The sequence below is a fragment of the Jaculus jaculus genome, chromosome 2 (genome assembly GCF_020740685.1).
Source record: "Jaculus jaculus isolate mJacJac1 chromosome 2, mJacJac1.mat.Y.cur, whole genome shotgun sequence".
Lineage (NCBI taxonomy): Eukaryota > Metazoa > Chordata > Mammalia > Rodentia > Dipodidae > Jaculus > Jaculus jaculus.
The window spans coordinates 20540112-20564892 of NC_059103.1; the positions used below are offsets into that span (position 1 = coordinate 20540112).

At 51.5% G+C, this 24781-nt stretch overlaps 1 protein-coding gene across 3 annotated transcripts in view; it reads right to left on the minus strand.

Annotated features, from left to right (window-relative positions):
• The window catches only part of Nfatc1 (nuclear factor of activated T cells 1), a 126616-nt gene that overhangs the window by 52608 nt on the left and 49227 nt on the right, over positions 1-24781 (minus strand). For 2 of the 3 annotated variants that reach the window (XM_045143022.1, XM_045143023.1), the window contains exons 4-8: positions 21817-22019; positions 19503-19675; positions 17255-17395; positions 7432-7487; positions 2335-2467 (exon numbers count right to left, since the gene is read on the minus strand). In XM_045143022.1, coding sequence (XP_044998957.1) covers positions 2335-2467; positions 7432-7487; positions 17255-17395; positions 19503-19675; positions 21817-22019 — 706 coding nt within the window. Of the gene's footprint in view, positions 1-1824; positions 2468-7431; positions 7488-17254; positions 17396-19502; positions 19676-21816; positions 22020-24781 lie in introns of those variants that run through there. The other variant, XM_004662635.2, reaches the window with a different exon arrangement.

Consider the following 24781-nt stretch of genomic DNA (forward strand, 5'->3'; position numbering starts at 1 on the left):
TGCAAGACATAAATGAGAATGTCGGGCAGTATGAGCGACGGCCATCTCTGAGCATCAGCATCCACAGAGAAATGGTCCCAGAGCTGCAGACAGCGCTAAGCATCAGACAGAATACGGAACACCGGAGCTGGGGTTTGCCATCTGCTTGTTTATTTATTTGAAAGAAGCACACGTTGAGAGCCAGCCAGGCATCAGGTGCTGAGGAACGCTGGGGATCCAACCCCCATCTATGGTGGCCCAAGTCTCTCTGACGGAGCTCACACTCTTGGTGGTATTTGGAACATGGTCGCAGCCCCTGGGACCAGACCAGAGGCTGGCAGCCACCTTGGGGCTGAAGGCAAAAGTCAGGAGAGCAGGACAAGGAGGCTGAAGGGAGGTCAGGACCAGACGGCTGAGCCCAGGAGGGGCTGAGGAAGACCTGAGCTCCACACACGAGCCTTGCTGGGCACACAACGGGCAGAGGGAGGGGTTCAGTAGATGAATGGGGCGGAGGCAGGGGTGGAGGACCAACAGAGGGGCGATCAGTTGGCAGGAATTGGCTGCGTCAGGGTGGGGTGTGGTGGGGGAGGCAGCTGCAGGCTCAGCTACCAGCTTCGAGATCTCAGCCACAAGGCTCTGGGGCCTCAGCCTCCCACCTGTGAAGTGTACACAGTACACAGGCAGGCCCCTCCACCAGATATACTGTGAGCTGTGTGCTAAACCTTGGCACCATGTAAGCCTGCCGCCAGGGCTACAGTGTGCTATCGAACAAGGGGAAAGTAAATTTTCATGCTATTTTCTACACTGCTTTAGAGTGTGATTTTTTTTTTTCTTTATAAAACCTAGGCTTTCTTTACAATATTCGATTTTTGGTTGACCATGCTTGAAGTTTAATTAGAACACAATCATTGCACATTTTAAAAAAGACTAAATATTTTCTTTCATAGCAAATATTGTACATTATTCCAAGAAAGGTTGGCTTATGAAACAAGAGCAAGCTGTCCCTTAAACCACAGAGCAGTCACAGGATGTGACTGTGGACAGCCAGGCGGAGGGTCACCCGTGGCGTTTCTTATAGTGCTTCTTATAGATGTCTTTGCATGAGTCCTGAACAAAAATCCTAGTTTCGAAAGACATTTCTATATAGGATTTGCCTGATGAGATAATTGATCCCAGCATTTTAATACCAATTTTGACATCCAAGGGCTTTCTTACTATCTAGCCCCATTACAAAGGCCTTTTACATTTTGAGAAAACTGATCTTTTTTTTTTTAAAAAAAATCTCAATTTTACTAAGATAGCAATGTGGCTGCTTTCACAAGTAGTTTTTAGTGTATAATTTCCCTCTTAAATTATATGAATTGCTTAAGTTTTTAAGAAAAAAAAGCAACAATATAAAAAGGTTGTTGACATAGCTGAGCATACCCAAAATACAATAGAACTCAGGATGGCAACCCACTCTGCTTTCACACACACATCCTGCCACAGGACAGTGACCTCTGCCACACAGGAAGCCCTGGATGCCCAGGACATAACCTTTTCTAGCTTGGGGAATAGACAAAGAAAAAAAACCCAAAACAATAAAAAAGGGATTTTCTTAAAGAAAACACCCTAAAAAGAAAAAAACACTGAAAAGGTAAGCCGAATGTTTTGGTGTGAAAAGAAGCTGTCTCAGCCGGGCGTGGTGGCGCACACCTTTAATCCCAGCACTCAGGAGGCAGAGGTAGGAGGATCGCCGTGAGTTCAAAGCCACCCTGAGACTACATAGTAAATTCCAGGTCAGCCTAGACTAGAGTAAAACCCTACCTCCAAAAACACCAAAAAAAAAAAAAAAAAAAAAAAAAGCTGTCTCGAAAATATGTTAACTGAACAGAGCAACTGCACAGGGGAACGATATAATTCAGTGGAGACGAACTTCGTGCTATGTGGAGCCATCACCATGAGGACACGATTGTTTATGTGTTCCCTAACGGCCGTGGCAGGTGCTGGCCTTGGGGCTGAACAGCAAGGGATTAAGTTTTGAAGCTACCTGCGACATTCGCTTCTCCACCTCAAAGGCTAACAGGATACAGATCCACAGCCAGACCGCCTGAGCTTCTGAGTCACGGGGTGCAAGAATGCCAGCGGGGGGTGATCACCACAGCACGCCACCAATCCCGAGGGCACACACCCGGGCTTGTCTTTTCTTTGAGGGGGTGGCCGGGTGGCTCTTGTTAATCAGGCTAGCGTGGCAGCGTGAGTGTGCAACACAGCCAATACCGCTCCATAGCAAAAATCCTCTCCCAGCCTCCTCGGCTTAGAAAAAGCATTCTCTCTGCTCACTTTCAGCGCTTAAGGTTAGAAAGACAGCGTTACCATTGGCAGGAAGGTAGGTGAAATGCTGGTACTGGCTTCTCTTCCGCTTCCCGTTGCAGACATAGAAACTGACTTGGACGGGGCTGGTGATTCTCTGGTTTCGGAACGGTGGAATCTCAACCACCAGGGAATTCTGGTGAGAAAATATGCAAAAAGAGAGAGAGAGAGAGAACAAAGTGAGCATCTTGCAGACTAGGAATACTCTGTACTAAGGCACCATCCACATGGGGCCTCTGCTTAGTATCAACTGGGCCATGACAATGGCTTCCATGTGAGACCAGACTCAAACATCCCAAGTGCCGATGGGGAAAAGAGGTATGTTGGCTTCTTCACAGGTCTAGAAGCTGGGAGACCTTCTTGGTGGAGTTGAGCTCAAGAGGCGATATTCTGGACTCGCCACCTGTGAGCATTTGTCAGCAAGCAGTGTGCCTTGCTGCCACTGGGGTAGAAGACCCCAAGGCCTGTGTTTGTTGTAACACCCAAGGCTTGGTGACCTTCAGACAAAAAGAACTGCCGTCTGCCAACTTGAAGTAGGTGCTTCTTGGTGACATGGGAGAAGGTGTTTCCTGGAGACCCCATCCCTGGGGAAAGGCATTGCAGTAATGGCCACAGTGCCTCATCAGAATCCCAAATTCCTTCAAAATGAAGGAGACAGGACAGCACTAAGCCCAGGGGAGGTGGAATTCGGCAGTTTATACTCATTGTTATTTTGATTCTTTAATGTTTTTTAAATATTTAATTTATTCATTTATTTGACAGAGGGGAGAGAGACAGAGAGGGGGGGAGGATGAAGCAGACAGAGAAAGAATGGGCATGCCAGAGCCTCCAGCCACTGTAAATGAACTCCAGACGCATGCGTCACCTTGTGCATCTGGGTACTGAGGAACTGAACCTGGGTTCTTAGGTTCTGTAGGCAAGCGCACCTTAACTGCTAAAGCCATCACTCCAGCTCTTGTTTTTAAACAAAAATCTGCAACTTTTTTTTTTTTTTTACAAAGGCTACTATTTCAAGAACAAACATAAAATATAAGTCATGGATACTTGGTACTGGGTGGGAACAGCCAAATGCAACAGTGAGCTGAGGGAGTCCTGGAGCTGAACCCTAAATACGGCACAGCATCCTGAAGGGGGCCCAGCCTTGCCAACCTCTGCACCTGATTTCTATGGGGGGGGGGACGGTGAGGGGGAAGAGCAGTGCTTTCAAATTCATAAACTTTCTTCATTTTGTTTCTCAAGGTGTGATTATTTTAGTTTAACAAGCAGGGGATAACTATGTCAGAAAGAAATCCATTGTATCGTTTCTTTTGTTAAAGTCATTAACCATAGCTTGTAAAAATGGTAGAAAATCAATTGTAGCAAACTTTATTGAGTCTTGCTAATAATAAAACCTCAGAATGTTATGAAGAGAAATCTGAAAGAAAACTTCAGGTCCAACATATTTCATTACAGATGAAGCCTGCCACTCAGGAGGTCTTCAAATACCAGCGCCAGGGCAGGACCTGGTTCCAGGGCGTTCTGGGCTCTGTTCCTCTGGGCTCCATCCCCTGAGGCACACTCACTCTGGCAACCGGCTTTGGTTGTTATGCTACCTTCCCCATTCATTAGAAACAAGCAAAGACATGGAGGTGTTCTGCCTGGGTACTTTGTCCCATTATTAAACATGACCTGGGGGCTGGAGAGATAGCTAAGTGGTTAAGACGTAAAAAGCCTAACGACCCAGGTTCGATTTCCCAATACCCATGTAAAGCCAGATGCACAATGTGATACATGCACCTAGAGTTCCTTTGCAGTAGCTACAGGCCCTGGCATGTCCATTCTCTGTCTCCCTCTGCTTGCAAACAAACAAATATATATATATCTTGGTTTTTTGAGGTAGGGTCTCACTCTAGCTCAGGCTGCCCTGGAATTCACTATGTAGCCTCAGGATGACTTCAAACTCACTGTGATCCTCCTACCTCTACCTCCCAGGTGCTGGGATTAGAGGCATGAGCACCATGCCTGGCTTCAAACAAATATATATATTTTTTTAAAGTGACCTGAAAGAGATGGAGCTGATACGCAAAGGTGATGATGGAGCCTCGGTTGTACTTGTCCACGCCCCATGGCATGCCTGCCTTTGCAGGAGGCCGCCCATAGCTGCGGCAAAGCTGGTCTGGGCTTTGCCCAGCTCCTGGTGGTTTGGCTGGGTACAGACAGATGAAAGGTGCCACCCACAGTTTCTGAAGACTCATCACACTGAAGGACACTGCAGACAACCCTGCTGTATACAGCTGGTGCTCAGTGACCCCCCCCCCCCGGGAGTTTACAAAACTAAGACTTCAGAATGCAAGGAATGAGAAGACACAGAAAGGGAGGGAACATGATGCTGCTGCTCAAGGGGAAGCAAAAATGAGCCACGGAGGCATCCACAGATGCAGTTACATGGAAGGCACATGCCGAGGCCCGGGGGGCAGCGCATCACTCAGCTCGATGTCTGCAGATCCACATGACTAGAGAGGGTTGTGTCATGATTCGGGTGTAGGCCAAGACACTTCAACCCTCTCTACACGGACAGGCCATATGATAAGCACACCATTTCCATGGGATCGCGGCCTCTTAAATACAGGAAAGGATGGGCTGGAGAGATGGCTTAGTGGTCACGGTGCCTGCCTGCAAAGCTTAGCGACCCAAGTTCGATTCCCTAGTACCCACATAAAGCCAGAGGCACAAAGTGGCACATGCACCTGGAGTTTGTTGGCAGTGGCTGAAGGCCCTGGCATCTCCATTTCCTCTGTTTCTCTTCTATCGCTGTCTGCTTATAAATAAATAAATAAGCTGGGCGTGATGGTGCATGTCTTTAATCCCAGCATTCGGGAGGCAGAGGTAGGAGGATTGCCGTACGTTTGAGGCCACCCTGAGACTACTTAGCGAATTCCAGGTCAGCCTGAACTAGAGTGAGACCCTGCCTCGAAAAACCAAAATAAATAAATGAATATAAATAAGTAAATGGCTGGAGAGATGGCTTAGTGATTAAGGTGCTTGCCTGCAAAGCCTAAGGACCCAGGTTCAATTCTCTAGGTCCCACGTAATACACAAGGTGGCGCATGCTTCTGGAGTTTGTTTGCAGTGGCTAGAAGCCCTGCTGCGCCCATTCTCTCTCTCTCTCTCTCTCTCTCTCTCTCTCTCTCTCTCTCTCTCGGCCCTTTCCTCCCTCTGTCTGTCTCAAATAAATAAAAACTTAAAAGTATACAAGAAAGGAAATGGAACAGGAGAAAGGTAGGCACAGGAAAGGTGGAAAGGAACCAGCACCAATAACCCATGACTAAGTTTAGGAGAACCTGCTTCTTAATTAATTCCATGCCCTTGATTATGCATAATACAAAACGACAAGCACAGCAAAGGCCCATTAAAAACACTTTCAAATGTCACATATGTGTGTGTATATATGTGCACGTGTGTGAGCTCAGACATGTGTGCGCCCTGCTTCTGTCTCCAGTATGTCCTCGAAGGCTTCTTGGATGAAGTCAAGAAACACGACGGAGGCCGATAAAGACCCCTCAAGAGTGAGGGAGGAAGCCAGGCACTGAGGGTGAGTCCCTCCAAGAAATAGGTTTCACCCTGGGCCAGGGAGGGTCTTTTCATCTGACAAGCACTGGAGAGTGAGTGGGTCAGCACCTGGAATTGGAGCTGAAGTCCCAGAGTTCGGACAGAGTCACCTGTGAGGAAAGGGAGGTGGCTTGTGCCCGTAGCAACAACAACAACAAAAAAAATCAAGCAAATGCCCCAGGTGAGCACTATGCTGGCAGGATAACCCCTCTACTTGGTGAGACCCCCCTAGCCATGTGTCTGTTCACAGGACTCTGGATGCTGCCCAGTCTCCATGAATGGCCCAGGAGGAAAACATTCTTTATCTTCACAAGGTTTCTGAGTCATTTCGCCTCCACTCCTACACATCGGGAACATGCTGGAGGCTCTCCACCAACCCCCCCTCATGGGAAGGTCTTTTCAGTCATTCTGACAATGGCTAGCAGACTGAGCAATAGAGTTTGGCCTCTAAAACCTACTTGCTGACCATGGTGTGTGATGTTTTTCAAAGTCTTGAGAAAACATGCAGAGAACTTGGTGCCAATTTCTAACCCAACTTTATCCATCATTGTTTTGAACATCCAGGGGCCAATGTACCAATGAAAGTCACTGTTGGCATTATGGAGACAGACGTGAGCCAACAGGTAAGATCCGATTGTGTTCTGTCTCCAAGATAGTCACTTTAAACATGAAGTTGAAAGTTAAGGGCTAACGGCTGGAGGAATATGTATGGATCATGGGAGCCATCTGAAGTCAGCTGGAGAAGCATTAGTGATTTCCGACTCAACTGGCCCCCACAATTAGCCAATTACAAATAACAAATATGCTAAGGTACCCACTTTGTGCAAATGGAGCTATGAAAATGTGATGGCGAAGAAGGAATGCCAGAAAGTGCCAGTCCGTGGGCAGATAGGAGACATAGACTTGGAACATCAGCCATGGGTAGACCACGTGCTCACAGCAGATCGTTAGCAAACTAACCAGCAGATCTGAGCTATCCGGTTAGGTCTGCCCTTGCATCTACATCAAGTTCCAAACAAGAGTCTGCTGGGCAGTTGAAGCATTCTTTGAAAAGGCTGACAAGTCACGTGGGCAACATGGCATGTCCAGGCAGGTGTTGGGTACCCACACAGAGGGCTTAAAACACCAAGGTCTCCTAAGGGCAGCCATTTGTATGGGACCACACCACTGGCCAAAGTTGATAGGATTCCAGACAAAGCACAACTGTCCCTGCTAGGTGGCTGCTCTGGGGATACGTCACCCTATTCCAGGTGACTCAAGCCAGTGGCTGCTTCCTGGTGCCTTTGAAAAGCAAAGTGAATCCAGTGCAAAGAGGCCTCAAGCCTTGTCCAGTCTCTGGTCTTTGCGTTCATTGATATTGTCCCTGCTCTAGAATGACACCACTTGTTTGGACAAGGGCTTTATGGTTGTGTTTTCTTAGTGCCTGTTGTCTATTTTTACAAATTGCTTCACTTTAACAAACAAGAGCCCCAGCCCAGCCCCCTCCCCCACTGCAGGGTTCTGGGCACTTACTGGCTTGCACAGGTCACGGTCAGTTTTTGCTTCCATCTCCCAGACGTGGTGGCCATCTGGAACAAAGGACAGGAAGAAGCTTGTTTCTGTGTAGTGGAAACCTGTGTCCAAAACCTCTTAGGTGAGCCAGAAACCCATGCTCAGAGATGGGAGGATGAGGAGCCAAGTACATTGCCTGTCTGGTCAGGGTCACCCTCTGGGTTCCATGGATGGACAGCCCCAGTGGGCAGAGGACAGCATGTTCTGGCCCGGCCTGGAGTACTGGCCCTACAAGCCTAATGGAGCCCAAAGACTCGTGCCCAGAACTCCTTTTCAACTTGACTGTTAGAAAACACCCACGCAGCCATGAGTGGCCCCAGTGGTCCATCGTTGTGCCCAAGTTCACATGCATCTTAACAGACCAGACACAAGTCAGAGAAGGATTCCTGTACGTCATTCTGTCCCAACAGAGAGAAGAAGAGAGGCGAGACCACTGCCTGGCTCTGCCACCCAGCATTGTGTTCCCCCAGTCTCAGTGTGTTTGGGGAGCAGGAGTCAGAGCACAGCCCCACTTCTCCCCAGAGGAACTGCCGAGGAAATCAGAAAAGCCTTTCTTTGACTACTTCTTGCCACATCAGGGTGTAGAAATGCAAAATATACAGCATCTTTCACCTTAGCCCAGTGGCCCTTTGCACGTTTTCTTTTCTTTCTTTTTTTTTTTAAATAAAAGGCTCCCAGAGGCACAGTGAAAGAACTTATTGTGCTCAGTTGGCATGGACATATGGGCCCAGCACTTAGAGGAGGGGTGTCTGACACTCATGGGCTCCATGTCCCCAGTTCCTCTGTCAAGCCCATGGTCTGAGGACAGTTGGGTAGCCACTGACGGATGTCCATCCCAGCTTTTATCATCTCCAGCATGAAGCCAGTTCTCCAGATGAGCATCCTAGATGCTCACTGGAATTTTGCTTCCACCCCATTTATCTGTCACAAACCCTACATTACTGATAAACCGGACACCATCGCCTGCCTCGAGTGCTGGGCAGGGTGGTGGGTGGAGGGTGGAGGCTCAGGGTGGAAACGTGAGTCACCAGAGGCCTCAAGGGCCACCCAGCCTCATCAGGCCACACCAGCCTCCAGGACGCCTGAGGCCTGGAGCAAACCACCAGCCAGATGAGCCCACTGTGGGACTTGACTGGAATGGTGTCCACACCCCTTAGAGAAACTGAAAACACACTTGATCCCTCTGAGAGCATCCAAATACCATCAGCAGTCCACGATGGGACTTTGGCAAAGAGGTGTTGTCGATGGTCACAGGTGTTTTCAAGTAGCCACAGAGGTCCGTGGAGACAGGTCCTGTGTGTCACTCCCACCCGCCACACTCACGCTGGGCAGCCTAATTGCAAGCTGTGCTTGAGACAGTTGAAACCGCCTTTCATGAGACAGAAGCAGTGTCTTCATGGTACCTTTAGTACAGCTTCTGGAATCTTCTTAGGGTGAGGCCACACCTCACTTTGGTTCCCTGGGAAGCTTAGTCACTGCCCGTACATCAATGGCCACGTGGCATCTGCTAGTCTGGAAGCTTTAGCCAAAGGTGAAGTCTTATAAAGAACCATCTAGAGGAGATAGAGCCCTTCTTCTGCTCATGACGGAACAGTGGATATGCTGGGAGAGGAAGGAGGGAAGCTGAAGAGCTCTGTGGCAAGGAGCATGGCATCTTAGATCCCTCAGGAGTTGGTACCCTCTAAGGGCAGAGAGGCACTCCAAACAGTTGCTTCCCCAGTGGGGTCCTTTGCAATTCAAACCACATGGCAAAAATGTAATAAAATGCAGGTGTGGTGGTGGAATAGCCAACTGGCAACCTTGGCACACAGGGAAACAAATGCCTCTTCCCTGGCATGCCATGGGGGGTCTGTAGCAGATGCCCCCTCCCCATTAGAGAGCCTGAGAAGGGCCACCAGGAGCTGCTGGACCATGGCTGGCTAGCTCCTACCCAGCACCCCAGTCACCACTAGCAAATGGGTCATAGCTCCATTCCTGCCTCCCAACTGCCCCAAGCCAGGCCACGCATGGCACAGTTTCCCATTGAGAATCTGGCCCATTGGAGCCGCCAAGGTGTGGGTATCTCTAATACCCGGCCCTCTCCTTCGGGCAAGGGAGGCAGAAAGCCCCACAAGGCACTGCCTGCCCCCACCCGAGGGCTGTGGTTGCCACACAGCGCGCGGAGCAAGCGACGGCTCTGCCTCTTCCGAAGGACCGTGGTTGACTGTGGTCATTGAGGCCGACTGTGCACTGAGGTCAGAAGGCACAGGCAATAGCTGCATCTATCAGGAGACAAAGGGTCCAGAAAACCATCAGAAAAACTCCTCTCTCCATGGCGGTCGACATCAGCTGTGAGGCGTGTTTTCAGGCTGTCAGAGCAGCTGACAGGGTCTTCGGCAAAGTGCCTGGGCTCAGAGGCAGACCAGCACCATGCTGCTCAAAATTCAGCCTCTACCAGGAAGGGAGCTGGCCATCCTGAAAGGGCCTTTGTGTCCGTCTTATCAGGAGCTCCTGCGTTCTCAGTAGGAAACTGTGCCCCAGTCCAGAAGTAAAAATATTCCAAATCATTAGGGAATTCCCTTCAGCATGAGTCATCGGAAAGGCTTCCCCACCACACCCACCCAAGGTTTCCACACGGCCAGCCTGCGGGTCTGAGGCGGCTCCACAGGCTGCTGGACGCTGTCGCCACTGCGGGCCCACGGGCCGGTCACACACCAGGGTGGGGGCTGAGCCAGTTCCCATTCATAGAAGCAGCCAGCGAATGCATTCGGGAGTCTGGGGCAGGAGGGCTGGTTCTGACAGCTCAGGGTCTGCAGCCCTTTGTCCTCAATGGTTGGAGAAGGTCCAAATAGCCCAGCACTGTGCAGAAGTAGGACTGATGTGTGTTAGCAGGGGCTGGATGGGCACAGGAGGGGCAGGACTTGGCGGATGAGGCACACAGCACACAGAGAAGCCCGTGTGTGTGTGTGTGTGTGTGTGTGTGTGTGTGTGTGTGTGCACGCGGCCCCCATCCTTTGACCTTTCCGTGCATGTACCATCTGAGTATACTCAGATACAAAACCCTCAGCTCTTCAGAGACTTTTTGGCTTAGGAGAACAGCCTTGTCCTCCTCAGAAGAGCTCCAGGTTGCAGAAGACCGGCCAGTATTTTGGAAACCAGCCCGGCAGCACTTGTTGGCTAAAGGCAGAGTGACATGTGACAACAATTTTACACCCAGACATGTGCCAGGAGGGTGGCACAGGCGTCCACACAGGACCTGCTTTACAGGCATTCACGGGAACCTTCATCCACGACAACCTCAGAGGACGGAAACAGCAGGTACCCATGAACTGATGAATGGACAAACCAACCATGGTCTGGCCACAGGGGGGGTTGCTGGTCAGCCGCAGAAAAGAACAGAAGTGCCTCCCACTACCTGGAGGATGAAAACGCTGTTCTGTGAAAGAAGTGAGACCCTTGAGCACAGATGCCATCCGATAAGAAAAGCCCGCTCTGGACAGGAGCATCTTACCAGTGTGCAGAGGTGCTGACGGTGGGTACCTGGCTAGGGATTGTGAGGGTTTGACTGCTTCTCCTGCTCTCTGCGGCTACAACAGAACACCTGAGGCTGGGCCTTGTAGGCTGGCAGCGATGGTACCACATGGGCGACTGCATGTGGAAGATATCCCGTGGCCAGTCAAGAAGCCGGAGGGACTTGCCCTTACAACAGCATAACCCACAGAGTAGCTGGGGGTGCACGCATCCTAAGTTCGTTCTACCTCCCGCAGTCCCTTTCAGGGACACATTCCCAATAACTTCATCACTAACACTAGGCCCTGCCCCCTAAAGGGCCAGCATGTGATGGCCTTGGGGAGCATCTCCAGGAAGCTCAGGGACACTCCAAGCCACATCCTCACTATGGAACTGCTAACGGAAAACAGACTTCTCTGGGGGAGATCAAAGTGTCCTAGGCACATAGCCAACAGCCCACAAAGCCATGGGCTTGTACCTCCGGGAGGCTCGGTATGTACGTGGACCAAAGATCAATAAGCAAAGGGGTGTTATCCAAGGTAATTGTGAGTGAGCCGGCTAAATGTGAGCCTAAAACACTCAAGGAAGAAGAGGGGCCAGAAGGCCCTGATGCGCATTTGTGGGTGAGAATTCCACCTCAAGGCAGGGTGGGGTCTAGGCTGCCTGTGAAGCCCACCAAGGAGGCCCAGTCTATCAGCATCTGGACTGGAGGGAGAATTATCTTTCCAGGGAGTCTTTTGGGCTGAGATATCCTCTGTCCAAGTTCATTTCCTCCTAAGGCCCCTGGAAACACTGTTTATGAGGATGACCGAAGAAGGTTTGCATTACCCTGAAGCCAACCATAAGAAGCCTTTAGGACAGGACCCATTCTGTCCCCGTGTTCTTTCTTCGGTAGGTCAATGACTTCCAGAACCACGTAGCATGGTGCATGTCTTTGAGGCACAGCTGTGAGGGCACTTTTTCCCCAAGTCTTGCTGAGTGACAGTAGGTGGTGGCTACATGGAGCCTTGCCTGACCAGGTCAGCACTGTGGTATTTTTATGTCCATGACGAAGGCTGGCACGTGTGAGTGGGTCTGATGACGCGCAGAGCCTGAGAGCGGACACTGTCCTCTGCTCCGTCCCTCCTGGGCACCATGGCCAGGGAAGTGGAAAGAGGAAGGCATTTTCCTACATGCTGGTCATGACTTCAGGATGTGTGTTGTTCCAACAGCACTCTAAGACACTCTGTGAGCCCGAAAGCCAGTGGCAGCTGCATCTAGGAAACTTCCAGAAATTCTTGAGGAAGCAGGTAACTAGAACATGCCTTGGGGTCCACATGGCTTGATGCAATGTAGACTAAGGAGACAGGAGACTGTCTGCTGATGTGACCACTACTGGTGTGTTCACTGTGTGAGCATCACCTCCACCTTCACAGTGGATGAGACATGACCCCATTTTGGCCAACTGTGATAGCCACACAGTAGGAAGAGGCAAAACGATCACAGGGAATGTGAGATGCCCTGCCCCCATATGCAGGCACCTGGCACACGCCACAAGGAACCGAAAGGATGCTCAGCCATACCGACACACTCACATCCTCACCCACACGTGCGCATGTACTGATACACCATAAAACACTGGCATACACATGAACTCCTCCTCCAAACACATGCTGCCAGCCACGTGATTCATGATGCATCAATGCACTGCACTGACATACGTATTCACACAGCCCGCACTCACTTACACATAAACACAGTGACACCCATGCACCCCATGCAGGGACATAATTCCACACTGATACTCTCTACATCCACCTCCCAAGGTGGCCTGAGGCTTGAGGGCCTTCTGCAAACTGTCTTCTCTGTCACGAGACCATTCACCCTGACGCCTAAGGGCACAAACAGGTTCACACTTTAAAAAGATGAAAAAGTAAAAGCCAGGCATGGTGGCACACGCCTTTAGTCCCAACACCCAGGAGGCAGAGGTAGGAGGATCGCCATGAGTTCAAGGCCACCCTGAGACTACATAGTGAATTCCATGTCAGCCTGGGCTAAAGGGAAACCCTACCTCAAAAAAAAAAAAAACAAAACAAAAAAACAGATAAGAATGAAAAGGTAAAAAAAAGACCCACTGGCCGCACTGTGCTTGGCAGGAGACTGAGATCGTGCCGCGCTCTCTCTCGCTGGGAGCAGGTGCGGTTTTCACGCTGATCCCTTCTAACTGGTTGCCATGAATAAACAGGCTGAGAACCCCAGAAGAGTCAGAGAGCAAGGTACTTCTCGAATCCAAAGTCCTACGGGACCATACCATCCTCAGATGCCCCGAGGCCTCCCTTCCCTGGGCTGTCTTCTTATCTACCTGGGTCAGGATTTGGAACCAACCCTGCTTTTCCCAGACACATGACGATGAGGTGGCTCTGGGCTCCATCCTCCAGAGTCAAGGGGAGTGTCTCAGACCCCACAGTCTGTAATGGTGCCTTCTCTCACACACATGTGCGTATGTGCACAAAGGTTCTCATTTGTCCTTTCCGCCCTGGGACCTTCCGGTCCTGAGCTCCATCCTCTCTCTTGCTATCACCAGGGCTCATTTGCTGTCTCCCTGCTTTGCAAGAACAAGGAGAGTTAAGTTAAGAATACCATCCCTATCACTGAGTCTTCCTTACACATCTAATGCCAATTGAGGGGTGGGAAATGGCCATTCGTACAGGCCACGTCTACTTTCCTATGCCCAGCAAAAGCAAGACAGGAGACATCTCTGCACCACACTGAAAGCTCCACCACACTCCGTCTGCCTGCCCCACCTTCAGCCTTCTCCTCTAATGTCCTTTACAGCAAGACCCCCCCCAAAAGATGGAAGAGGAGTCACAGCTTGGGGGAGCAGAGCTGTGGGCCACAGTGTGGTCTGGGGCTGTGTTTCTTGGAACAGACTGAAACTTGGGACACCCAGAGAACAGTGGTGTTGGGGAGCGAGATGAGTCAGATATGACCTGCTTATATTGGAGTTTGGGGCTGGGGTCTGTCTGTGCTGGGTCTAGGGCTAGGGACTGCCTGTGTTGGGTTTGAGGCTGGTGACTGTGGGGTTGGAGGTTGGGAATCTATCTGGGCTGGCCAGTGCTGAATTTCTGAGGCAAGGTAAGGTGTGTTGGGTGGGGCTTTAATCACAGCTCTGAGCAGGTGAAGAGGCTTCGGTAGGGATGAAATGTCTTGTGGTGCCCCCTATGTGTCCACCTGGTGTAGTGTCCGCTTGACCCTGGTGGTGTGAGGCGTGAGCCCAACAAAAACCAGAACCTCTTCCTTGCAACCTGGGTTCTCCATCCTCCCCTAAAATATCAGACTGCCCTGCTGAAGAGACCTGGCAGGGAAAGTGGGCGCTGTAGGAAGAAGCCAGTGGTGCTGGTCAGTAGATAACCCATCACACAGATGTCCACTGACCAGCAAAAGAATTGCCACTGAGCCACCAAGTTGTTGTATGGTAACCAGCAGACAAAGTGGTCCCGAGGAGCTCGGACCTCTGGATTTTGGCACATCTTTGATAATAGCAACAGAGGCTCAAACAGTCTCCAATCAGGCTTTCAACATGCCACGACGAACAGAAGTGAATTTCTGCAGAGAAGCTACAGCCAATGCCAGCATTCAGAGGTGGGCAGTGTCCAACCCTGGAGAGCTCAGAAACCAACACTCTCTTTTCACCTCAGGTCTGTCTCCCAAACAGAAGGAGCCCCATCTCCCTTGGGTGTGTGTGTGTGGGGGGGGATTCTCTGTGTTGCCACAGCATGAACACACACACCAATACGAGTCCTAGTTCACAGACTGATTGAAGACACAGCCATACTTGGGGGAACAGAGAGCCTGTCACCTTCTGCGCCTTGCGTCTGTAGTGTCTGGAGCTGGTGGGTTGCAATGCTGTCAGGATGTATGGAATGACGTGTCATGTCTCATGCTATCAACCACCCTCACAGCCTCCCCTGTCACCTCAGCTTCTTGGAGGATGACTCTCCATGAACTTTCATCACCTGAAAACGTCCTCTGATGCCCAAGTATGAATCTCTGGCCTTTGTCCTTGGAAGGAAGCCTTATTTCAACCGGTGGCTGACCACCTGGCTTAGTGAGGAGGCCTGAGGAGAGCCAAGGCATCTCCTGGGAGCTCCACTGTGTGACCTCAAGGCCTGTATATCTAGTGGGCGACAGGCTGCACCCAATACCACACGACGTCAGTCTAGACACTGCTGCCTGCCACTGGTCATGGCTGGGCCGGCCTCGCTGGAGCTGCTGAGGCTCCGGCCAGGGATAGGAAGGCCTCTGTGGAAGACGCCTCCCAAGGTATCTCCAGCCTGAAGATCCACAGACAGGCAAGAAAGCTGCCCCAGCCTGCTTTGTGACAGAGCTGCCAGAGCACCTGTTACCCCCGTTAGTTTGATCACAGAGGGCTCACTGTGCGGAGCGCAAAGCGCCATGTCTGACGCTTGCCATCCAACAGAGAGACATAGCTGAGACTCAGAAGGTCAAATGATTTCAGAATTAACCTCCCCAGAGAAGGGCGTGGGCACTGCCAATTCTTCTTATCGTCGCACCGAGTTGGGTTTTCACGATAATTTAAAGCATATTTTCCAATTATATGCATGATTACAGAGGCAAGCCAGGTTAAACGTGAAGGAGTGCTATGCCCATGCTGATTGAAGTGCTTAAGTTTCCTGCGAACGGTACAAAAATCAAGATCCTATTATGGAGGCCTGAATGCCTCAGTGCTTTGCAGTGATTAGAGTAAGTACTGTACTGGCCGCCCCCAAGAACATTCCAGTTGGGAAGTGTGAAAAAAAAAAAACAAAAAAACTCCAAAATACTAGCCTTGTGTGGACGCTGCCCTGGCTGCCCATCTGAGTTGGGGGCATGGGATCCCCAGGAAATGCTACCTGGGAGAGGACAGGGGGCCACCTGTGCTGGGGACCTGGATGCCAAAAGAAAACTCCGTATCATCTTTGCCTCGTCCATCCAGCTCCATGCCCACAAAACCACCTGAGAGAGGAGGTCCTCTCCGGACCAGGGCACACCTGCCTGCAGCTGTCCAAAAGGCCTCTGCCTAGCTCACCCGTTTCTTTAAAAAGCAAGTTATCAGTGGACATGAACTCTTCATCCTAGACCCAGCAACTGCAACTGCCCAGCTGGCTCTTCTTATCAGCACTGCTCTGACAACTCTTTTCTCACCTGGAGTCAGGTGAGGTTCCCACTGTCCCAGGAAAACTGAGCAGCTGCCATCAGTGTCTGACTGACAGGCGGCCTAGGGCTTTGTGACTGTCCTCCTCAGGAGACACCAGCACAGTGGCTCCTGGAGTGAGGAGAGCACACGGTGTCTTGGGACGCTTCACCCCTCTAATCTTACCCTGGTACCCGAGGCCAAACAAGGTATTTCCAGATTGGACCAGTGTCAGCACAAGGCCGCTGTTGAGATCATGGCATTGCGGTGCTCTGTCCTCTCCCAGAAGGTCCTGGGGGTCACCAGACCTCTGAGGGCTGATGGGGATGGAAGTCACACACACACGCACACACAGCTATGTCACCAAAGGTCCTGGCGGCAAAGAGGACAGCAGTCCTGGGTTGTAGCATCCACGAGATGAGCACCAAGAAAGTTGGAAGATCCATGCTTCCAGCCAGCCAGGTACTAACTGGCCATTTAGCTAGGGGCCTGGCTTCTCGGAGGAGCCAGAGGAGCTACCCCTGGAGCACGGAGGGAAGAGTAGAGAGGGGAAGAGTGGAAGGAACAGCTGGCAGCATTCAAGACAGGCACCCATCGACACTTGGGTACCCGCTCCAGGCAGCGGAAGACCCAGAACACAAGAGCAAGCAGGCTTCCTTAATACAGACAATGAAATGCAAAAGAAAAGACCTGGGGGAACCCCAAAGATGAACTGTGACCTGCCTTCCAGTACTACAAAAACTCACTAAGGGGCTGAGGAGATGGCTTAAAGGCTAAGGCATCTGCCTGCAAAGCCGAAGGACCCAGGTTTGATTTCCCCAGGACCCATGTGAGCCAGATGCACAAGGGGGCATATGTGTCTGGAGTTTGTTTGCAGTGGCTGGAGACCCTGGCGTGCCCATTCTCTCTCCCTTTTTCTATGTGCCTCCTCTCAAATAAACAAATAAAAAAACCCTCACTGGGGTATGAAAACGCAGGACACGCAGAGCCTTTGTGGCCCCTGCCTGTGATCATCACACACAGATAGACTGTGCAGGTATAGAGCCCACACCCTGCCCTCTAAAGCCAGTTTCCATCAGCACCCCGAGATCTAGCTCAGACAGCCTGTCTTGAAGAACATACCTGGAGCCTTCTCCACAAAAATGACCTTGGAGTCTTGTAGAAAGTTATGGCCGGACAGGACCATCTTCTTCCCGCCAATGACGGGGTAGCTATCTGTGCTCTGCTTCTCCACAAGGGGCAGCTCCTGGGCCGAGCGCTGGGCTGTGTCAGAAGAGGTCACAGGGAGAAGCGTCAGGTCTTCTCTTCCTAGGGGGACTCTGGCCAGGGGCACTGGGCCCCAGGTACTCCCATCTGATATGACTCCTCAGAATCCCTAGGGCTGACCAGGGCCTTGAACTCTGTGAAGAGTTTGCCACCACATCATGTGGTGGACTGAGGGCATGTCTCTTTAAGAATAACAGATGCACAGTTGGCCCCTCGATCTGAAGTAAAAATGAAATACTGCTCTCAAAACTGCATACAGTGAGTGAGGCCCCTGACTCCTAACACTGAGCCTTGGACAAGTGAGGGACTGTGTGTGCCCAGTCAGGTAAGTGTCTACACAGGGGCTGATGCAGGGGTACTGGGTCTAGGGATGGGGAAGAGAGCAGAAGCATCCTCAGAGAAGGGTTCTGGGGGAACAGCTCATTCCACAGAAGGGCAGAGAGAACTCTAGGTGAGAAGAGCCAGGTGGGAAAGGCAGTCTGAATGCTGGACTGGGGCTGAGGTAGAGAGTGGCAAAGGGGCTCTGGCAGGCAGCTAAGAGATTCAGTGGGGCACAGATAGCTGTGTGGAAGGCAGCACCAGCTGATGGGTGGTTCTGGTGGTCAGGCAACCCAGGGAAGGTGCGGGGGACTTATGGGGGGGGTGCTGGGCTTCAAGAAGGGACAGAATGGCTTAGGACTGAAGAGAGCTCAGGATAAGGGCCATACTGCTCTGGTGTTTGGGACTGAGGAAGACCAGTTCATTTCAGAGGAATGGGGGACACACAGGACATACAGGTGGGCCTCATGTAGGGTCCCACGCCTGGTACTTCCTTTGAGTCCTCAACAGAGAAGGAGAGAAGGCAGAGTTCAGCATGGAAGACCCCGTGGAGTGGGTGTTCTGTCCTTTAGGCAATGAAGGCAGAGAAGCTGGAGGAGGGACAGGATGGTACACAAGGCAACGGACAGGAATGAATGCAAGGGTTGACCAAATCCATCTGCTGCCCTTCGTGGGTCAGGCTCACCCCCATGTTCTTAGGATGGGCGAGGAAGGCTGCAAGGTTCAGAGAGCCTGATGGGAGGGGACACTGACAAAAAGGGTTGTGGTGACCCCGGCCTGCTAACAAAGGGTCAGCCAAGCCATACCCAGGAAGGCTGCAGACACCCCTTGTTCCTCCCCAGGCTGTCCGAAGTGGCCTCCTCTGCCACCAAGGGCCGGGAAGACCCTGACCACGCTGGTGGTCCTCACACATATTAGAAAGACAGGAACCTGGGCTGGAGAGATGGCTTAGTGATTAAGGCGCTTGCCTGCAAAGCCAAAGGACCCAGGTTTGATTCTCCAGGACCCTCGTAAGTCAGATGCACAAGGAGTCACACCGTCTGGAGGTCATTTACAGTGTCTGGAGGCTCTGGTGTACCCATTTTCTCTCTGTCTCTGTCTCTCTTTACCCACCTATTTCTGCCCCCCACCCCGCCTTTCAAATAAATAAATAAATAAAGACAGGAACCTGGCCCCACCAGGGAAGATGAATAGTCACACAGGGTTTCCCAAATTCAGGTTTGGGGCTTGGGGTGTGGTCAGTGGCAGAGCACTTGTCCGGCATGCACGGGGCTCTTGGTTCCATTCCCAGCAGCAGCAGTACACATATACACAAGGGAGAGGAATGAGGAGGAGGGGGAGAAGGAAGGGAGAGAGAGAAAATGATTAAGGAAGAGACGGGCAAGAAAAAGGAGGAGGAGGAAGAACAGGAAGTCTAATGGCAGCAAGATCAAACTGTGTTTCCTTAGGTTCCCTGAGCATGAGAGAATGTATATGTGGCCAACACAACTTTCTCTCTTGGTTTCAGGACAAATTTTTTTTCCTTTGGATTCAAATATAGGCATCAGGCCCAGGGATGGCATGATCTTTGGGTAGGGGCTGCCCAGCACCCAGCTTGCGTGTGGGACCGTGTAGGTTCTCTTATGGTCAACACAGAGGTTGGGTTTCCTTGGAGGAACACGCGCAGAAAATGCACATGGAAACGGATGCACCCGTGCACAGTTCCGTTTCTCAAGTCTCTGCAGAGACAAGAAAAGACCAGGCAAGACGGAGCGGGCGTGGGAATGGGCCGGCATGGACTACTTACAGCATTCAATGGGGTTCGAGGCAACCTGGAGGGACAGCGTCCGACCGTTGGGCTGGGGGATGTGGACGCGGAAGACCAGCCGTACCCTGGTGTTCTTCCTCCCGATGTCCGTCTCCCCTTTCCGCAGCTCGATGTCAGAGTTCCTGAGCTTCAGGATCCCAGCACAGTCTATGCTGCTCAAAACAAAAGGCCATGACTTTGACTCAGTGACCAACACTGAACATGACAAAAAATAAAATAAAATAAAATAAAAGCCATCCAGCCTACCTTCCCAGGCCACCCACTAGGCTCATACCTGGCAGTTTGCTCCTGCAGAACACCCCAGACCCACCAGAAGCCCCGAAGGTGTAAGATTAACTCTATTATTTACACATGCCAACGAGGTGGGAACTCAGCAGCTGTGTGGACATGCCCTGTACTTAGGACCCTCCAGGCACTTAACTGTCTCAGACACCTCAGGCCCCTACCCTGGCCATGGAAGACCTACCAGAGCAAAGGCAGAGGAAAGAGCCATGCCTTGTGCATCCTGCTTCTACTCCAGCCTGACTCATTGAGGGGCTACACCATATTAGTTTGCTTTCTTTCTTTTTTTTTTTTTTTTTTTTTTTTTTGGTTTTTCAAGGTAGGGTCTCACTCTAGCTCAGGCTGACCTGGAATTCACAATGGAGACTCAGGGTGAGAGACTCGAACTCACAGCGATCTTCCTACATCTGCCTCCCAAGAGCTGGGATTAAAGGCGTGCGCCACCACGCCCGGCTTAGACCATTATTTTCATCACTCACTTAAACTCCCTTGTTTTCTTGTGACACTCTATTCTTCCAGGGTCCCGTGGAACTTTGATTTCATAATTGCACTCAAGCCTAGATCCCAGGAAAATGCTCCATGTGTAAATATTCGATGTAATAAGAACCAACACTTGCCCTTTCTCTGCAAGCTAAGAGCCCAGAGTAAACTCTTGGAGGCGGAAGACCTGCATATGCGCCTCCCATACCCAAGTGGTTGAACATGGACCCTGCCGTTCTGCACGGACACAAGTGTGGCCTTCAGGGACTGTCCAGAGCTCCAGGGCTGGGTCTCTTGCAGGTTGTACCCACTCCCCTGCCACTGAAGGAGTTCACCGTGGTAGAGTGAACAAAGCGGCGGCTGGAGTCTGAGCCTGGCTCCTCTCAGCTTCTCTGACCTTGATCTGTCCTTGGGAAACTTGGATTGCAGCTATGAAGCAAACCCAAGGACTGAGATTGAAACCAGCACCATGAGTAATTCCCTGAGGAGTTGATGGGGTGGGGGGAGAGAGAGAGAGAGAGAGAGAGAGCGAGGGCGAGCGAGCACGTGTGAGAGAGAGAGCCTTCCCTTTGTCTTCTGCTCAGGGCACTTGAAGTTATAAAGAACTTATCAAAATCTACACAGAGTGCCTACGTGACACAAGCCTACCTGCCACCCGCCCTGCCTCCTACACATCACTCTTGATACACTGGCCTCTTCAAAGCGCACGGACCCCTCAAGCTTAACATCCTGCCCCACTGCTCCCTTTTATGTGCTGCCCAAGGTACCATGTGGCTGAACCTGAAGACAGCTCAGCTCTCAGGACGTCACCTTCTTCCTCAGAGATGCGGTCTGTGACCCGCAACGGAGAGTGGCCCCGAGCCCTGTGGTACACTCCCTGTTTCGCTTATCTTCATGTTTTTGTTATGGGCACCTCACCCTTGGCCCGTTCATCTGCACACCTGTCTGGTTATCAGTCTCCCACTGAGGGCCCAGGGCAGTGCCAATTCCCTGGGAACAACTGCCCGCACTCTCTCTGCTCACGGTTGAGGGCCAACGTACACGGCACACGGGAGTCACGGGATGAACTGGATACAGCCCAGCTCAGAAGGATGTGATGCGTTTTCAGCTAACTATCCAGGTCGCGTCTAAGCTGTGTGGCCGGCAGACTGCAGGCCAGACCGTTGTTGATTCTCAGAGCGAAGACGCCATCCAGAGCCGCTGCCCTCCCTACCTTCTTCCCAGTGTTTGCACTGCAACCATTCCTGGAATGTGCATTGCTGCAGTCAGAAGTAAACAGGTGTTGTGTTTAGGAGCTAGCTGCAATACTGGGGGCAGTGTTTACAGCTGTGTAATTGAGACATTTATTGTAGGTGGCACTACACACACTGCCTGGAACCCTAGAAAGAAGCAAATCTGTTGTCATAAGGACTCGTAGAGTTTGTTTAGGCCCGAGCCACAGTGCCTGGGGCCCAGGAGCTGGGATCAGTGTGACCGACGCTGCAACAGGGCAGCGAGCCCACCCCACGAGCAGGGCCCACGCGCAGCTTACATGGCTCGCATGTTATTTTCCGGCAGCAGTGGGATCTCTAGGACTTTGGTGTTGGACAGGATGGCCTCGTGGCTGGTGGTGGAGACGGTCTTTCCCGTGATCCTGTGGACCTGGTAGAAGGCGTGGGGCCTCAGCAGGCGGTCGTCCGCCGTTCCGATGAACAGCTGTAACGTGAGCGGCTCATTTTCCAAGTAACCGTGTAGCTGGCAAGAGAACAAATAAAAAACTCCCACTAAGCACCATGCACGCAAACTGGGAGTCAATTAGATGTCTGTCAGCAGACTAGCTCAAAGGGAAAACTGTGACCAGTGCCCAGTCAGTTGGCTTCTGTGTAATATAATATTGGTGCTTCTTAAAATTGTACTTACAAAAATGCTTCATTACTCTTAAGGCCCTGGGGCACACAGGTTAGGATCCAAACTCTTTTGATCCTATTTCCAAACATACACACACACACACACACGCGTGTTCCAATGGATGCACCTGTGTACATGTGCACACCCACAGAGGCAGTACGCACATGTGTGAACATGCACGCCACCCCACATACACACACCATGTACACATCGCACACCACTCCACATGCACACACCCATACAGGCAGTGTGAACATATATACACGCGTACACACACACACACACTCACACGTGTGTATATGCACGTGCTCACATACTGCGAGCATCAGTGACAGCCTAGAATGTTCTTAGGTTTTCGTCTTTCCAGGCCCAGGGGCCGCGCATGTCCAGCAAGAACCTCTCAGTCCTTAGTCTTCCCTGCTCCCCGTCTGCCTGCGTGCACTCTGACTGGCCTTTCTGTGCCTCTCCAACCCCCTTTCTGTGCCTCTCCAACCCCCCAATCTGCTCTGCCAGCCTCAGGCCGACAATGCCAGCCGTGGAGTGAGGTTGGCACAGCATCTTTGCAGACAGCCAAGGACCCAACACAGTAGGACCGCCTGTACACAGAGCCTCCCTCCAGGCCACAAAATCCACAGGACTTGAATAAGACGTGGCACACCAGACCCGCAGTAACTCGGGTGCTTTAGCCATAGATGGGTGCCCTGGCCTGCCCGCATTTCAGAGGAAACCCCAAAACATGGCCCGCATGTTAGACATCAGCCGCCCATCAGGGTACTAAGCAGCCAGTTTAGGAGTGAGGCCACGAAAGTTGTGTCACCCCAGGTGTGCCAACCTTGCTTTCCCGTGTCCCCAAATGCATTCCCATCTCATGATGGCCAGTCATTAGGACTGTGAGGGCTCCATCTCCAGCACCGCCACGTCAAAAGTCACGTGGCCGGGAAAACCACGTCTGAATGGGCCATCCTGTCCTCAGAAAGAATGTGGACAGCAAAGGGTCTCCCTACATTCTATTTCACCTGGGGCGACCCCTTTTTCTCAGCCCCTACATGAAGCCTGTGGCTCCGGGAGGATGGGGAGGACACTGAACGGGCTCTAATGCTGCCTGGTCAGTGAGCTGCTCGGTCCTGTGAGCTGTACTTACTTGCCTATCATTCTTGTGATGGCTCCTCTCACTAAACTACTTTGAGACTTTGAAAACAGCAATTGTGACCATGGAATAGTCACACTGTGTTTTGTTTTGTTTTCAGACAAGTAACAGCTTTAGAGGTAAACGTATGACAATGGCAGTATCGTCACTTCAAGGTGCCACAGGCCCATCAAGTCAACAGTCCAGAGATGGCAGCCTCCACTTGAAGCCCTGCAGAGTTCTAAGATCCACTGGGTTCTCAGATAAGGTCTGCAGGTCCTCAGAGGGGCAGGTGATGTGTCTGCCTAAGGTGACCCTGGCCCCAAACACAGAAGGATCTCAGATAACACGTAAGTGGGAGAAGTCAGCCCAAGGGCACGACCTATTCACCTCTGCTTGGTCCCCAGCAGCCTCCAGATAGTCCCATACAGTCTTGAGAGCTGCACAGCCCATGGGCCATGCCTGTCATGTCCCAGAGTGTCCCGTCGTCTTAAGGAAGCCTGGGTTGGATGACACACACACCACCAGTTCCTGGGATGGGATTTGAGATTCCTGCTCTGTGGCTTGGTATAGCCTCCTCTGGTCACCACGGGCCACCTTACTGAAAGCAGCTCAGTCCTGAGCCCACCATGGGGTGGGGGGGGGGGGAGTGGCACACAGGAAGAGAGATGGCCTGACCACATGGTAGGTAGCAGACTTCAACAAGTGAGTGGTGGCTTGAGGCGAGCTAGTGGTGAGGTGGGCTTGGGGATGTGCTAGCAATGTGACTTTAACTGAGGGTCTGCACCCACCAGAAAGCACCAAGTAGAACTCAGGAATCTCACAGCGAGGAAGGTGATGTTTTAAGGCACAGTGAGAAATGCCAGCTACAACAAACAGAACCACAAGTTCTTAGAGAGGGAGATAACACAGCGAAGACTCTGGGCCACAAGGATCCCACACGGCCCTACCCATTTATGGTTTTTCTTCCTGGGCTGCTGGAGGTTTGTGATTTTCACTTTAATACGTTGGAAAAAGAAATAAACAACAACAACAATTAAAAAAAAAAACAAAAACAAAAACAATGAACTCCGGAAATGGGAAGCAGAAAATCAGACAGTATAATTAGTGGCTGCTAGATTTTGATGTGGGCAGTGGGTATTGGGTTTTTACAGGGCCACGGGCCCCTCACATGTCCCTCACACAATGTCTCAGCCACAGCCTCTGGCCTGATGCAAACCAGCGGCTCACTACTCGAGGCCAAGGCACCGTGACTTTCATTAGCTCCTGTGATCCGCCAGCACATGGCACTCGGCCAGCGCCAACCCTGCCTCTAGATGAAAGGTCTGGGAACTGAGCGCACGCTTCAAACAGGTACGCCCCTACGTCCTCTCCTTCAATTATCAGCGCCAGGGCCACTGGCCGCAATGTGTTCTCCATGCATCAGAGGCCGGTGGGGCGCATTCCTGGCGATTTGCTGTTATTCCAGTAAGCTCCAGAGGTG